Here is a 17,007-nt window from a genome sequence, read left to right on the forward strand (position 1 = left end):
TTTGGCCTTTGTCAGCAGAGAAAGAATACACCTGGGCTAAAGCGCTATGAAAGCAGAGAGAAGGAGCAGCCCAAATCCCAAAAGAGGAGGTTGCTGGCGATTGGCTAACAAAGGCCCCACCCAGCAACTCAAAACTTATGTGCAAACTTTGATCATCAGCAGCTGAGTCTGGACTCCCCACAGGCGGATTCTTGTGGAAACAATCCCCTGAGTCCCTTAACCGAGGCCTGGTGTCTCTGTCACCGTCACCATTGATACTTGCTCTAACCTGTAGCCTATCCCCGAGGAGAGAGAAAGAAATGACCTCAGTCTCCTTAACATCAAGGCCTGTGTGAACCCGTGAGTCCACAGGCACTAGGCCCAGACAGTGCTGCTTTGAACATTCTTTCCAAGTATGGGTAGTAGGGGTGGGGGAGTGGAGAGGCCCACAGCGGGGGACATGGACAGGGAGGACGGCATGGGGATGGGAGTTGGGGGGGGACCAAAGTTGTGCCATTACAGGGGGAAGTCCCACTCCATACCCGCCAGACAGAACAGGGAGCAAAAGGAACATATGGCCATTGACCACTGCCCAAGCCCCAGTGATGGCCCGGGCTCCACGCAGCACTATCAACACTCTCTGTGGCTCCCCCGTGGGCAAAACAAATCCTTAGAGGGCCTCCCTAGTAGCGCAAGGGGGTAAGACGCAACGCTATGAAGCTCTCTGCAGCCTCTGCAGCATGAGTTCGATCCCCAGCTGGCCAGGGAGCAACCCACATGGCGAGGCAGACCCCTCCTGCCTCACCTGCTGCTCCCTCAGCAGTGTACTTCAGTCAGTCTGCCCGTTCTGTTCCCCGCTCTGTCTCTGGTGAGTCCTCTCACCCCCCACATCTCTGGCCTGTACCCCAGCTCTTACATGCATAAATAAATCTTTTTAAAAAATCCTTAGAGGACAGGTGAGGAATGGAAGACACAGTGGGCAGAGGACAGTGCCGGCAGGAGCCAGCATGGCGGCCCACACGGGACCACTGGCCAAGGTCTGCCGCACTGGAGTTCACACTAAGGGGATTGGACTCGGAAACCAAGAAACTACTAAAAGAGGAAGAGAAGGGAATCATTAGTGAAGAGCATGGTATGGAGTTGCCAGAGCTTAAAGAGAAAGAACGTTTCATAACAGAAGAGCAGAGTTTCTTGTGTGAGATCTTCTCCACGGAAGTGTGTCATTCAGAGGATTTAATCCTGAGGTTGAGAAATGACTGCTTCAAATGGATGCTAAGAACAAAACAGAAGAAGCTGAAGGTGAGACAGTGGAGCTTGAGGTGTCAGATGAAGAATTGGCTAGAAGGTATGAGACGTTGGTGGGGACAATGGAAAAAAGTTTGCTAAAAAGAAAGACCGGGCCAGTTATGAAGATGAAGATAGAGCCATAAAACCAATTAAAACAAGAAGATGCCCTGAAAACCCCAAGATTGAAACGTGTGCCTTAAGACATGGCTCAGGGATGCCTTGTAAACGTGTGCTAGTTTTTTTTTTTTTTTTTAAAGATTTATTTATTTATTTATGCAAGCACTGGGTACAGTCAGAAGCGCGGGAGGGTGAGAGAATTCACCAGAGCCAGAGCGGGGAGCAGAGCAGGCAGAAGGACCGAAGTACACTGCTGAGGGGAGCAGCGGGTGGCAGGAGAGGTCTGCGCCATGTGGGACCCTCCTCCGGTGGCCGGGGAGCAGCCGGGGATCGAACCGGCACTGCAGAGGCTGCGGGTAGCTTCGCAACCCAGCGCTCAACCGCTGCGCCGCCAGGGAGGCCCTTCTTTATAGTTTTTAATAGTGTAACATTTATTTGTAAAGAAATGTGTGATGTTGCAAACGTGCTGTTTTTGAATCAGCTGGTGGATGTTACACATCCTCATGGAGGGTGGAATTTTGGCCCTGACCCCTCAAGTTGTCCCAGGTACATAGTTGTATCCTGAGGATTTTTTGACTTCAGATTTTTTAAAAAGTCACTGTTTTAATATAATGAATTGATTCAAACAACTGTTTACATTCCCTTAATTTTATATTTCACTTTAAATTATTAATCACATGGGCCTCCCTGGTGGCGCAGTGGGTTGAGTGCAGCACTAGAAGCTGTCCACAGCCTCTGCAGCGTGGGTTCAATTCCCAGCCAGCCAGGGAGATTCCCACATGGTGCGGCAGACCTCTCCTGTCGCGCCCACTACTCCCCTCAGCAGTGCTTCCGGTCAGTCTGCCTGTTCTGTTCCCTACTCTGTCTCTGGTGAGTCCTCTCAACCTCCTGCGTCTCTGGCCTACACCCCAGCTCTTGTATAAATAAAAAATAAATCTGTAAAAAATAAATAATAAATTATTAATCATGCGAAGCCAATTCATGTAGACATTTTGGAATCAGTCATAAGAATTTATTGCATGTAAACTCATATAGAACACTCTCCAGCCTGAAGTGTTTACCTGCTACCAAGTCATTGTCAGTTTGTAGGATTACAGGTTTTTTGTTTAAAGTCATTAATTTAAAAACATCTGTAATAAACATCTGTTTTCATTACATAGCACCTGACTGGGACCTCGCTTAAAGATGAAATGTTTTGTCAAGTTCAGAAAAACAAACCCAAGCCTCGTGACATAGGGCTCCTTGACAAATCAACAGTTTCACAAAGAAATTATGTAAATGTTGAGGCAAAAGGAAGAGAAAGAGCACTCAGAATCAGGCCAAGTTCCCTGGAAGGTATTTTCAGGCTGGATTAGAGATGGTCAGGGCTGGGCTGAGAATGCGCAGCCCAGCATGGAGTTAACTCCTAGTCTCAGGTCTGGCTCCAAACCCACCTGCCAGGCATTCTTCTGGCACAGTGACACTTCTGTCCACGGTGCCCCCCTCCTGAGCCAGGCTACCCTGGCTGCTCTCTCCTTGAAGAAGCTATGTGGACTCCCCTCTGTCAATAGAGGCCTACTTAGGTAATGGGGGTCTCCTGCAAACTCCCCAGGATGAATGAACGAGGGCCCTGGGCATAAGCTACAGTCCAAACCCCCGAGGATGGATGAACAAGGGCCACAAAGGTCACAAAGACCTCTCTGAACGTGCGCCTCGAAGCCAGGCACAGTGTCCCGAGAAAGACCAGGCCTGATCTGGGCGCTACAGGGAGTGTGTTTAGAAACTCTTGACCTCTCAGGCGGTCACCACCTTGGAAAAGCTGGGCTCTACAGCCCAGCTGACCATCTCTCCATAACTCTAGGTGCTGGCTTCCTTGCTCTCAGCGTAGATCCTCTCTGCTTCCCTCTCTGGGAGAGGTTATCCACCCCCATGGCTTCAGGAACTGCCCTGACTGTTCTTATGCTGGTTAAATGTGCAAACGTGAGTCTCCAGGACTCCCTCTGAACCCACTCTCCTATCTCCCCACCTGGCCAGGGAGTCTCCACTCGTCTCATCTGAGGGAAGCCACAGAAGTCCCTCTCAGACCGTCCTCCTTCACACTCTGAAGCGGGTACGTTTTTCAGGTGTCAGTTGGAAAGGGGACCAGCACCAAGGGAAGACATCCCGTACCCCCAAGCTCCTCAGCAACCCAAGGCCTTCTTGCGATCCCCAAAAACGAAGGCAAAGAGGTGACAGATGTTTGCACAGTCCATCCTCCAGGGCTGTGCTCCTGGGCTCCCCTGAAGGGGTAAACGACAAGCAGTCGGTGCCCCAGGTGCCCTGCAAGGGGCAGGGGCAGACACTGCCTTGGCTGCAGAGGACTAGTATCCAGTGTCTGTGCCCCGCCCCTGCCCGGCAGAGGGGGTGAGAGCGTCAGTCCCGTGAGGAGAAAAACCCCCAAGAATGCTCAGAGGCCAGCTGTGAAACACAATGCACTTTATTGGCGACAGAACAGAGGGCAGAGGGGCTGTGGATTCTATACATCAGAACTGTGGTGACCGTTCCTCCCAGGAGGCCCCGGGCAGCAGAGGTGGTGGCTGAGGCCACACCTGGACAATCACAGACACAGGCTGGGGCCGGAGAGAAGAGCCTGAAAGTCTCTGACTGGGCTGCACCAGGGTGCTCTGGGTGGAGGAGCAAGAGGCTCTGGTCTCCTAGCCCCCAAGAAGGGCCCCAGCAGGGTTAGGGCGGGATGGGGGGCTGGTGCTGCGGCTGTGGCCGGCGTTGGGGGTGGGTGCTGCTGGAGGCTGAGGGGGTTGCAGGGGGCTGCTGGGGCTGCAGGGGCTGCAGGGGGCTGAGGGGGCTGAGGGGGTTGAGGGTGCTGCTGGGGCTGCTGGGGCTGCAGGGGCTGCAGGGGCTGAGGGTGCTGCTGGGGCTGCAGGGGCTGCAGGGGCTGCTGGTGCTGCTGGGGCTGCCGGGGCTGCAGGTGCGCGCTGCGGCCCAGCACGTGGTTTATCTGGCGCAGTGCCCCGAGGACTGGGAGAACTTGACGCTGCTGCTCCGGCTGCTGCTCGAGCTGAAGCCTCCGCCGCTGACCCCACAGCGACCCCCGGAGCCGGAGCCGAAGCCGCTGCCGCCTCCAAAGCTGCTGCCGCCTCCGAAGCCGCTGCCCCCGCCGAGCCCGCAGGCGCCGCCGAAGCCGCTGCCGCCGCCGAAGCCGCTGCCCCCGGCCCGGCCGAAGCCGCCGCCCGCGCCGCCGCCCAGGCCGAGGCCGCCGCCCAGGCCGCCTCCGTAGCCGCCGGCCGAGCTGCTGCTGCCGCTGTTGACCACGGCTGCGGGGACAGGACGCCGGGTCAGCGCGCCCCTCGCTGCAGCGCCCCAGGGCCGCGGGGCCCCGCGAGGGCGCGTTTGCACCCGAGGGTCATCGGCAAAGGTGCTACCACCCCTGGCTTGTCCTTATGCATCCCCGGGGGCTCCTTCTCCGCAGAGCCAGGCATTATGCGCTGCCCCCCAGGCTGTCCAGCCCCAGCTCCTGCTCCCACAAGAGGCTCCGGAGCAGAGACACCCCAGCCCCAGGGACACCTGCTGACAGCGCCCTGACCCCAGAGCAGTCATGTGCCCACCTGCCGCCCCAAGAAAACCGCCTCCCATAGAAATCCTTTTTAGTTACTACTGCCCTGTGTCAGGACAGGCAGGTGTAGCGGTTGCCTAGGCTACTTACAGATGCTGACCGCGCTCTGGCACTCCCCAGACATCCTGTGTGAGAGAGAAAGTTCCCTCACGAGCCAATTCCCAGCAAGCCCACAGGTGCAGGGGATGAATAACAACCAGGACTGAATTGAGAGAAGCCTGGCAGCTGGGGACCCTTCCTCCACGCGTCCTGGGGGGACCCGTGTGCACCCTGGAGGTAGCAGGCTGGTAAAGGCTTGTGCCTCTGCACGGCGGGGGCGGGGGGTGGGACCCATTTATCGCCTCATTTCCCTGCCCCTCAGCGTGGGATTTGGTCCAAGGAATTGGGGGGCTAGAGTTAAAAGCTCACCTGCACTCCTCGCCCTCCAGCAGCTTCCTGTAGGTGGCGATCTCCACGTCCAGGGCCAGCTTCACGTTCATCAGCTCCTGGTAGTCCCGCAGCAGCCGGGCCAGGTCATCCTTGGTCTTCTGCAGGACAGCCTGAAGCTCTTGGAGCTTGGCACTGGCGTCCTTGAGGGCCATCTCCCCACGCTGCTCAGCGTCTGCGATGGACCCCTGAAGGTTGGTGTTCTGGGGTGGGGGGGTAAGAGGAAGGATGAACTCTGTAGGCCGGTCCCAGATTTTGAGTCTTAGAATGAATATCCCATAACAAGTACCTTAAAGTCAGGCAACATCCCGCCTTCCCTGGAGCCTCCATCCTGTCTCCATCAGGAGAGCTATTTCCCCCATGAATTATCACCTATTGGGGCTGCCTTGGTCTTTGAACTCCCCACAGGTCAAGGCTGCCTGAGATGGTCCCAGGAGTCCAGTCCAGGCGAGGAGGCCTGAGACGCTCGCCCCCACCCCTCCCTGGCAGCCCGGGAACCAGCAGCCCAAGCCAGCCCACCTGCTTCTTGACGTTCTCGATCTCGGCCTGCAGCCTCTGGATCATCCTGTTGAGCTCCATGATCTCGGTCTTGGTGCTCTTCAGGTCATTCCCATAGCTGCCAGCTGTGCTCTGCAGCTCCCCAAGCTGACAGAGGAGAAACCCATCAATGTGACTTTGCCAAGTGCGGGTACATCCTTAGGAAACTCAGTGAGACCTAAAACCAGGTTGGGGCAAGGGGAGGGCTCCTACCTTGCTCTGGTACAGCGCCTCAGCCTCGGCCTTGCTCCTCTCGGCGATCTCCTCGTACTGCGCCCGGACCTCAGCAATGATGCTGTCCAGGTCCAGAGAGCGGTTGTTGTCCATGGACAGCACCACAGACGTGTCGCTGACATGGCTCTGCATCTGGGACAGCTCCTGCAGACACAGAGGGGCCTGTTTACTCTCGATGCCTCTGCAACAAGCACACAGTGGCCTAATCAACAGTTCCATGCACTGTCTCAGCTCTGAAGGGGTGGTCGCCCCATACTGCGGCACCCCCATCAGAGAATCCCATGTCTACCACCCATTCTGCAGAAGGCCACCAGGATTCAGTCTTCCTGGGCCCTAGATACCAAAGTTCCCCTGCTTCCAATCTGGAAACCTCTCCCCCTCTCTCTCTCCCCTGTGTAGGAAACATCCTCACCAAATCATAAAGCGTCCTCAGGAAGTTGATCTCATCTGTTAAGGCGTCCACCTTGGCCTGTAGCTCCACTTTGTTCATGTAGGCAGCATCCACGTCCTGAGGAAGACACAAGCATAAAGGCCCATCCCCTGAGAAACAAACAACTGACTGCAAATGCAGCAAGAGAAAGCCAGGGAGGAACAGGGGTGGGGGCTCATGACTTCTTGTCTGGGGCTGGACCCCACATGGAGTGATTCCCAACTCGCTGGGGAGGGCTTAAGGTCAGTCCTCAAAAACCAAAATCAAATGAATTGACTCGTTTAGGGATCTTTCCAGACTAAGATGCTCCTGGCTTCTGTTTTTTGGCTCCAAGCGCCTGAACTTGGCAGGTCCGTGGCAGTGGAGTAGGAGATTGCCAACCCAGCCAGAAGCCTGTGCCTACAAGCCCCTGGAACTTCACACACAGCCCTTACCTTCTTCAGGGTCACAAAATCATTCTCAGCAGTTGTACGTCTATTGATTTCCTCCTCATATCTGTAAGGATTAAAAAGAAATGACTGAGTTGGGATTGGGGATAATCATGAAGACCACTGTTCTCTGACATTCAGAAAGCTCATCTCTCCCACTCTCTCTCCAGGTCCCACCAGCCTTGGATGACTGCACCCTCCTATTATTGTCTCCATAGCAGGAAAGAGACCAGGGAGATGCTCCCTGGGAAAGTCATGGTCAGCCACTGCCCCCTGAGCCGTCCCGTCATCTTCAGATCCTAGGGCCAGGCTCTGCCCAGCCTGGCTCCCGAGGAAGTGTCCGTCAACTCCAAACCTACCCTCCTTGCATTTTTCCCTGTAAAGACCTGTCCTTGAAGAAGGGGGCTAAGAGGAAACTGAATGACCCCAGCCACTGTCCATGAAGCCCAGGAGAGGGAACTGGGCTCAGGGGCACCACTGTCCAGCAGGCAGGAGGGGTGCAGGAGGTCTGGGATCCAAGCTGGGTGGCCCTCAAATCTTCCCACTGCTTCACCAGCACTTACTTCCTCTTGAAGTCCTCCACCAGGTCTTGCATGTTCCTCAATTCTGAGTCCAGGCGGCCCCTCTCTCCCAGGATGCCATCGAGGTAGCTCTTTTGGGAGTTGATGTAGTTCTCAAAAAAGGGCTCCAGGTTGTTGGTGCCTGAGGTGGAGTTTGAGGTCTGCTGCTGCAGCAGGCTCCACTTGGTCTCCAGGACCTTGTTCTGCTGCTCCAGGAACCGCACCTGCAAGGCATGGGGGGCGGCACGTCAGGCAGTGCGTGCAGCAGAGCGAGGGGCCTGGCATCACCCTGTGTCTGCATCACCCACCGCCAGGCGCAGAGACTGGGAAGGCTTTTCCCAGGGACTTCATGACTCTACTCGGCTCCCAACACCTGGCACAGCAGATGGAAGGAGCTGCTCCCTTTACACACACAGCAAAACGTGCTTCAACCTCTGCAGCATCAGCTCCATCTCAGGCTTCTCTGCCACCCCAGCCCTTCAAAGGCTGTGAATCACCAGGACTGGTACTCACTGAGGTGTCATCACTGATGTGACAGCCAAGAGACAGCAGGTGTGACGCTCCCGGCCATGTACCCTTCTCTTTCTGACTAGTTGTTTAGGGCTTCAAACTAAGCTGCCAGCTTCTCTGCAGCCCCTTGGGACGAGGATCCATGCAAACCTCTTCAATCCCTTCTCTAGGGTGTCTGTGTCCTTGCTGACACAGTAACATGGAAGGAACTGACCCTTGCAAAGCCTCAGAGGCAGCTTGTGTTTGAAAAGTCACCAGCTCTAAGTCAAAGCCTTCCCTGCCAGTGGCCACAGTCCTTGCCATGGGCTGTCAGCTCTGCCAGCTGAGCCTAGACAGGCAATAGGTGGGAGACCTGAGTGGAGTCAGACAAGCAGGACTCAGGATGCCCAAGGCCACAGAGACCATTGTCTTTCCTACTTACATGACCATGTGGACGACCTTGTTAGCCCTGGACATAGTCACAAACCCTAGAGTGCTGCCTAGTGCCCCCCCCCAACAAGCCAGGGCTGCCCCAGGTTGATCCTAAATACTGTCTCTAATGTCAAACCCAATGTCCCAGCCTAGGAATGGGGCCCCAGTACAAGCTTCATCACCTTATCAATGAAGGAAGCGAACTTGTTGTTGAGGATCTTGATCTGCTCCCGCTCCTGGGTCTTTACTTGTCCAATCTGGGGGTCAATCTCCATGTTGAGGGGCTGCAGGAGGCTCTGATTGACTGTCACTTCCTGGATTCCCCCAGGGAAGCCACCAGGACCACCAAAGCCACCAGGGCCACCAAAGCCACCGGGGCCACCAAAGCCACCGGGGCCACCAAAGCCACCGGGGCCACCAAAGCCACCTCCACCAAAACCACCAGCCCCTCCAAAGCCACCAGCCCCTCCAAAACCACCAGCCCCTCCAAAGCCACCAGCCCCTCCAAAGCCACCTCCCATTCCTCTGCCACCACCAAAGCCACCTCCAAAGCCACCCCCAAAGCCACCACCACAGCTGCTACGTCCTCCCCCAAAGCCACCAGCCCGGGAGCTGCCAGCCACGCTCATGGAGATGCTCTTGGAGCCACCCAGGTTGTAGAGGCTGTGACTGCCGAAGCCACCAGCTCCACCCCGGGCACCGCAGGCCCCTCCACCAGCTCCCCTGGTGCGGGCCACACAGCTCATCCTGCTGCTGCCGGAGACCACAGCGGAGCGGCCGGAGAAGCCACCAGATGTCTTGCAGGCTTGTCTATTCATGGTGAGAACACTTGGTGAAGGAAAGATGCAAGAGTGAAGCAAGGACACGGCGAGTCAGAGGAAGCAGGAAGGGAACTGAAGACCTGTGCTGAATAAATCCCTTTATATACACCCGTGGAGGTTGTTGAGCTGAAAAAAAGGAGCGATAATCCCAAATGTTTATGGGTTGGGTTTGCCTGCAAGGCAATAAGTTTGTTCCAGGCTACTAAACACACCTTGAAAATAATCTGAAATGGTAAAAAAAAGTGCAAGGTGGCAGGCTTACCTGGCAGGGGTGGTGCCTGGCGCTGCCCATGCTCGGGCACGGCCACCTCCTTAACTTTGCCTGACAAGACCTAGGCAGCCTGCTCATCCTCTGTCTGTCTGCCTGTCGCCTGCCCCACCAGAGCGGGGCTCAGCTCAGGAAAGGACAGGGTGGACTGTGGGTCTTGCCATCTGGGTGGTGGAGGCCATGAAGTCCGGCCAAGGACCTGGGGAGCATCTCAACAGAAGGGGTGACACAGCTCATCCCACAGGCAGCACATGGCCCTTGGGTGTTCCTGCTGTGCTGAGTTTGGAGATCAAGCAAAGGACACGCTTCCTTCCTGGAGTCAAAGGCCAGCACACTCACAAATCAGCCTCCTGGGTTCCCTCTCGGTCCCAAGCTGTAGTTCAGGGATCAGGGCACTGGGTTCATGTCTGTGTTCTGAGCAAAAGACAGTGAACACCTCTGCACTTTGATGAGACCTCAGCAAAGGTCAAATTGCCAAATTGTGCGTGTATCTCTTTGTTTTGTTTCCAAAAGTCCCCAGAGTAACTATACCCTGTTATATATATGGGGCCAACTCTAAGCCTTCCTTTCTTGGTTCCCCCATTTTTAGCACCTCTCTGGTTCTGTCCCAAGTCCCAAGGAATTTGAAATTCAAGCATCAATTCCTTAACCAATCCAATAAATATTAGAGAGAGAATAGCTCGTGCTCCGGACTGTCCAAGGCCCACCGTGAGCAAGACCCGTGGCCCCCTGAAGAAGCAGTTCTCTGGCAAAGGGGGTGCATCTGTGTCCTCAGTCTCCAGACCCCCCAGCCCCCACATCAGCCCCACACATGGCAGAGCCGGCAGCCATGCTATACGTGTCTGACTCCAAAAACCTGAGAACCCGCCAACCCGGCATTTTTCAGAGGTTTAGGGCCTGGGCTTGGCTTGTCCAGGGGGAAAACCTTCCTCACAGCTGTGGAGCTGCCAGCTCAGCTGCCTATCTCTCCAGGACAGGTCTTTTTCTGTTCAGTCTGTGCCATGTTCGGTGCTGCCAAGGGTGTGACATGTATGGCCTTGGCAGAAGGCTTCTTGGAATGAGGAAAGAAGTAAGACGGGGCTTCTTCAGCACTCCCTGGACAGGGTGGCAGGATGGGAATGGCCCAAGTACAGGAGAAGTGAAATTTTCCTCAGTGGCCTGGTTCTCCATTTTTGTCCCTCTCTCCCCTATAAGTTACCCCCCAGGCCATGCAATATCATGGCCAGGACTAAAACCATAGCTTTCCCAGGAGCTTGTAGTCTTGTGCATATGCGGGACCATCCAGTTCTTGGCACAGAACTTTGCCAATAATAGATGCTCGTAAAGATTATTTGGTTCACCTTTTACACTGTTGGTGGGAATGTAGATGGGTCCAGACCCTATGGAAAGAAGTGGGGAGGTTCCTCAAAATTGATCTGCCATAACTATTTACAATAGCGAAGCTACGGAAACAACCCAAATGGCCAAAATAGATGACTGGATCAAGAAGATGTGGTCCATATATACCATGGAATATTACTCAGCATTCAAAAAAGATAAACACATGCAATTTGCAGCAACATGGATGGAGCTAGAAGGGATCATGCTCAGCGAAATAAGTGAGAAAGAAAAAGAAAAATACCGGATGGTCTCACTCATAGCAGGAATTTAGAAAACCTAAATAAGGGACCAGGAAAAAGACTAATACAAAGTAAAAATCAAAATCAACAAGCAACTATAAACCAGAGACACACTATGGGGGGTGGGAAGGGAAGAGGAAGGATTAGGGTCAAAATAAGGGGGGGGGGTGCAATTGTATGGGGAATATAACCAAAATGAAAATGCATACATTGTGCAAAAATGAAAAATGATGTAAGAATTATATAAAATAAAATATTTTAAAAAATTGAAAAAAAAAAGATTATTTGGTTCAATCAATCAATCAATCGATTGATTGAATGAATGAATGAATGAATGAAGCCTTTACTAGATTACAACAAAAAATAAAAAATCAAAACTGTTCCAATCCCATTACATGAGGATACATAGCTCAAGTTAACTGAGAACACTTTCACATGAGAATCCAGATCTGGGCCTCCCTGGTGGCACAAGGGGTTAAGTCTCAGCACTATGAAGCTATCGACAGCCACTACAGCATGAATTCAATCCCCAGCCAGGGAGTTGACACACATGGCGCAGCAGACCTCTCCTGTCTGGCCCGCTGCTCCCCTCAGCAGTGTATTTCAGTCAATCTGCCTGTTCTGCTCCTCTGGACTACGCCCCAGTTCTTGTATGCATAAATAAATAAAAATAAATCTTTTTTTAAAAGAGTATCCAGATCTCTCAAATTTGATGTTTGGATTTGGGGAAATGTATGTGCAAAATGAGTGTTACCTCTCCAGACCCCCAGTGGAAAAAAATGCTGGAGAATCACAGTATCAAGACTCAATCAATCACTGAGTCATCTTGCAGCTGAGTGGTCATTTGAGGCCACATGACCAGGCCCCTGCCCAATACTGCAGCCCTCTCTTGCATGTCTGACTTGTATCCCTGGTCTTCCACAACTGCTACCCCAAGTTTAATGGCTCAAGAAATTATCCCAGGTCCAGAAGGCGGCCACACACAGTTACCCTCCTCCTCTTTACTCCCTCAGAGGAACCAGGGTTTGAAGAATGAACCCAACTCAGAGGTGGACAAGGCCCTCCCTGTGACTAATCATGACCAAAGTTATTTCAGTTCTGTGTTTCAGCATCTCTAGCCATTAAAGTTGGTCAATCATCTCCTCCCCTCTTGATGTCACAGGAATACAGCTGAATGCAGAAAATCTCTGTCAAGTGTTTCTAGAAATGTATCCAAAAATTGGGTCACATTTTTATTCTCTGAATGTTTAAGAGCATATACTTTGGAGCCAAACAGATCCAATTTTTAAACCTGGCTTTGTTATCTCATGTCCATAAGCATGTTCTTCACCTTTCTGTGCCTCAGTTTCCTTATCTTTAAAAATAAGTTATTAGTGGTACCTTTCTCATAAAGTCCTTGTTATGCTTAGGAAGCACTTAGCTAATTAAAAGTGTTCAATGTTCACAATGTTTGTTTGTGTGCGTGTCTCAAGGAGACTTTCAGGTTCCATACCTGTCAAATGAATCCAATCCAATAAAATGATGCTTCCATTTGCAAATTACCCCCCTAAGGCCCTACCGGGAATGTGAGCACAGCTTGGGCATAGATAGATGAACAAAATCAACTCCATGACTGGGGGTAAGGGGTGCAGACCTCAATTCCCAGGCCAAAGAGAAACCAGTGAACAAATCTGAGTGTTTACTGAGCCTCAGCTCTCAGTCACCTGTGACAGAGAGTAGTTTTCGAAGAGCTCAGACAGGCCAAACAGTAAGAACGTGTGAAGCTAAGTGCTGCACTGCAGGTGCTGTGAGAGCATGAAGGACCAGAAAAGCAATGAACAAGTGAAATTGCACGGGAAGGCTTCATGAAGAATCATGAGCCAAACTTGAAGGAGAACAGGATTTGGTGAGACAGAAAGAAAGACGTATCAGCCCAAGGAGTCTTAATCCCAGGTTCCATGTTGGGAGCAGGCACAGCTAGATTCAGGAAGTGGAGGCCGTGAAGACTTTCATCATCTGTGGCTACACATCTTTACACACCCTTCCTACATTTTGGTCAACACCTTCCTGGGGTAAAATCCCAAAAACACATGGAGGCCAAATTAGTGGCCTAGAATCTTCCATTGAGATAGACATGATGAGACAAGTTCTAACTTAGACAATATAAGGAGCTAGCAAAAGAAAGTGCCACAATGGGGACATGGGGTCTCCCTGGCAGTGATGCAGTACGGTTACCAGGGTCACAGTGGTTCTCCCTGGAGCCACCTGGGTGTGACTGGGCACAGTTTCAGGCTACAGAGCTCCCAGGGACACCTTTAACAGTACTATCCTTTCATAAATTATTTTCAGGTTATATTAGACAGATGGATTCTTTCATTTCTGAGTATGAGCCCTTATCAATACAGCGATAAAATGGGTCTTGCAGGAGGAGATTCTGGGGAGTGTTGTGACAAGTGCCTGCCTTTGTGCCAGATGGAACTGCTGTAGTCACATGTGGGGCCTGAAATCCAGGTGTGTAAGAATTCTTAAACTCAGAGTGAATCAAGGCACCTTACTGTCCCCCACTGAGGGCGATACCAACCATTGCCAGAGCCCACCGACTCTGAACCATTCTTGTCAACCCTTTAGAAGGAATTGGAGAAGAATCTTTGAGAAGCAAAGTTATAGCTACAATTGTCATTAGCTAGTTCTAGACCCGGGGCCTCTCCAGCAGACAGTAGTAGTGTGATGAGGGCACAGTCTGTTCTTATTCTGCCCCCAGGATTGTAGAGAAGACACTATCCACAAGGGGCAGGGAGCAGAGAGATAGCAGGGATACATTAGCTGGGCTAGAATGTGAATTCTGATTGTAGGGTCATGCGCAATGCACATGACAGGAGGGAAGGGAGCAATCAGTGAAAATCCTGATGACCCAGCCTCTGGGCTTCGGAGATCTAATATATATTTTGAGAAAATAGAGTAGCTGACACTCCCCCTCAATACCCAGATTATTTGAAGCTTAACTAAGTACCCTAAGTACTTTCTCCCTGCAGAACAACGTGAGTCACTGGGTTGCAATGTATGAATTCAGAACCTCATAGGGTGCTGCAGCCTGGAGGCTATCCAATCCACCCTTCTACCTCCAGGCACTCCCCCCTCACCCCTCTATGCATCATCGTGGAAGAGTAGAAGGCGATTCATCAAATCTTCTGGCTTGCCCAGGCCAGCAAGTCACCACCCTGACCTGAGGAAGGGCCTCTTGGATCGAAGCTTTCATGCCTTCTGCTCCAGTGGGAACCTGAGTCCTCTTCATGGGATCAGTGAAGTTGGGGCTGGCAGATCCCTTGCCCACCTGCCCATGTCACCCTGGCACTCAGCCCTCTCTAGATCTAAGGCCCCTTTTATCATCTGAAATTTGTATTGACCTTCACACATGTCAGAAATCATGTTTTCCTTATCCTTGAAGAACATGGATTTTTACTATGAATTCAGCAACACTTTTAAATAAAATTGCATCTGAAAACTACATACATTTGGAAATGGTAATACAGGTACTTGAAAGACATACTATTTACTCAATCTCCAGGCATTTGTGCATATTAGTGTGCTCAGAACCCTTGCAATAACACAACAGTTGCCCTAACTGAGGCCTTTCAGCCTCCGGTCTCAAATTCCTACCAACCAAATCAAATCAAAGTATAGATCTTTTCCCACTGCTGAACTGTTCTGTCCCTTAGAATCACTGTCCCCACATGAGACCATAACCCTCTGAGTGCTGCCACTGGCAGTCTTCCTGGCCTTTGTGTCCATCAGCACCCAGCCCTAGAAGGCCTTCAATGGATGTGAAGTGAAAGAAATGAATCTGTTCTCATCTGATCTTCCAGAGTAACACACACAAACTCCCCTGGCTTCTGTATGACAACACCCCCAACATGAGAAAACACTTACGAATTTCCAGAAACTGTTCTCCAGGTTAAATACACCCAGGTTAAGACTGCTTCTCCCCTGTGAGGGTGGGAAGAGAAAGAAAGGAAGGAAGGAAGGACAGACTAAAGTCTCCCAGACTTTAGTCCAGATGGTTTCTAGAACTATTCTCTGAATCCACTTAATCTTGTTAATGTATGTCTTAAAATGATGGTGCCTCGTGAAGATATAACATCCAGAGGTGGTGTGACATGCACCACAACTACTAGGAGGATCCGGCTGTCCACGGAGTGGACACTGGGTTATGGTGGGGGAATGAGACATGGGCTTTGAAGTCAAGCAGTCTCTAATTTGAATCCTGGCTGCCTCTTACTCACTGGGTGATTGTGGGCAAGTTACTAAATCTCCCCAAGCCTAAGATTCCTCATCTATAAATAGAAATAATAGCAGATATAGCTTCCACAGATGTTATGAGATTCTTATTAAATGTCTGGAAAACATTAAGAATGGACTCAGGGCACGTCAGCTATGTTTTATGTTGGGCACCGTGGCATGTGCTTCTGTCCTAATATTCTCTCCTGTGCACTGGAAAAGCCACAAGTTAATTCAACAAATTAATTATTCCTGTAACAGCCCAAGCACCCCATTTTCTTCTTCATATTCTTAACTTACTGATCTTCCATGGATGCAGAGCATTACCGCTGATCAGCCTGCCTTGCCTCTTCCTACTCATGCAGTGAGTGCTGACTGTTTACCAAGAATTGTTCCAGCGCCAGGAATGCAGTAGTGACAAAACAGGTAAGCTCCTGCTCCTCTAAAGCTCGCATTCCACCGGGGGGCAGGCAATAAAGAAAACCATGCACGAGACACCAGACAACGAAGGGGCCATGAAATACATGTCGCCATGAGAGGGGCTGATGCCCCCGGGCAAAGGGAACCACACACAAAGGCTATGGGCCAGGAGCGTGAGGGGCATCAGAGGGCGGCTGGGGCTTAGTAGAGTTGAAGCAGAGCAAGGAAGGAGAGGCCTCAGTAATGAGGTCTGAGACTCGTGGGGTTTTGCAGAAGCTAAATGAGGCTGACTTTTACTCTGAGAAGGGAAGGCATGGGAGCATTTAAGCAAAGCTGAGACATGAGTCGGCTTGAAAGGGTGAGTCTGACTTGCTTTGTAGAGAATATGGAAGAGGGGTCAGGGAGGGTGGAAAACTGCCTTCTGTTTCTACACATCTCACTTCCGCGTCCTACTATAAGAATACACGAAGGAAGAGTGGCCACAAAGTATGCAGCGAAGGTAAACCAAGTTCACCCCGAGTTGGTCTTTATGTAAGGGCCTGCGTGTGCTGGAGCTCCCCATGGCGCTTGTGCTGAATCATGTTTGCCTGGCATGCCTCCTCACGCCGGAAGTCGTAAACAGCAGAAATTACATCCCGTTCTTGCTGGGAGACTCAAAAAAAAAAAAAAAAAAAAAAAAAGCTTTAGAAGATATTAAATAAATTGCATGAAATGAAAGGTAAAGGGGAGAAGAAACAATTGTTCAAAGACCACTTATCCTGGAAAAGAAACAGTTAAAAAATATTTTAATTTCTTTTCTATGCAATCATTTGAAATGCATCAGATCTTTCACACTTTTTTATAAGATCTCATTCTCTGCTGCAGAATTTGAGGGAACCCAGCTAGACAGAAACAGGGCGTGTTGTGGTAGGAATAAGGTGACCATGAACTCCACAAGAGGACTCCAAGGGCGGTTAGAAATAGCCACTCACAGCCCCTGGCAGGTGCAAGGAACTCAACAGACACTGAGGGATAAATTGTCGGGGAGACAGAGGAATGACAACAAACCTCTTAGTCCCTGGAAACACGTCCTCACAGTGGACAGGCATGGAAAAGGGGGCGGCGCAGTCGCAAGGCT

At 51.6% G+C, this 17,007-nt stretch overlaps 1 protein-coding gene across 1 annotated transcript; it reads right to left on the reverse strand.

Annotated features, from left to right (window-relative positions):
* Positions 1 to 4,353: 4,353 nt before the first annotated feature.
* Positions 4,354 to 9,326, reverse strand: KRT3 (keratin 3; the record flags this gene model as incomplete). Its single annotated transcript, XM_084256354.1, has 9 exons — positions 4,354 to 4,673; positions 5,063 to 5,097; positions 5,381 to 5,601; positions 5,918 to 6,043; positions 6,149 to 6,313; positions 6,582 to 6,677; positions 7,034 to 7,094; positions 7,591 to 7,811; positions 8,691 to 9,326. The coding sequence occupies 9 exons, from the start codon at positions 9,324 to 9,326 to the stop codon at positions 4,354 to 4,356; spliced, it is 1,881 nt and encodes a 626-aa protein (XP_084112480.1).
* Positions 9,327 to 17,007: the final 7,681 nt, after the last annotated feature.

The sequence above is a fragment of the Talpa europaea genome (genome assembly GCF_964194135.1).
Source record: "Talpa europaea genome assembly, chromosome: 15".
Taxonomy (NCBI): Eukaryota; Metazoa; Chordata; class Mammalia; order Eulipotyphla; family Talpidae; genus Talpa; species Talpa europaea.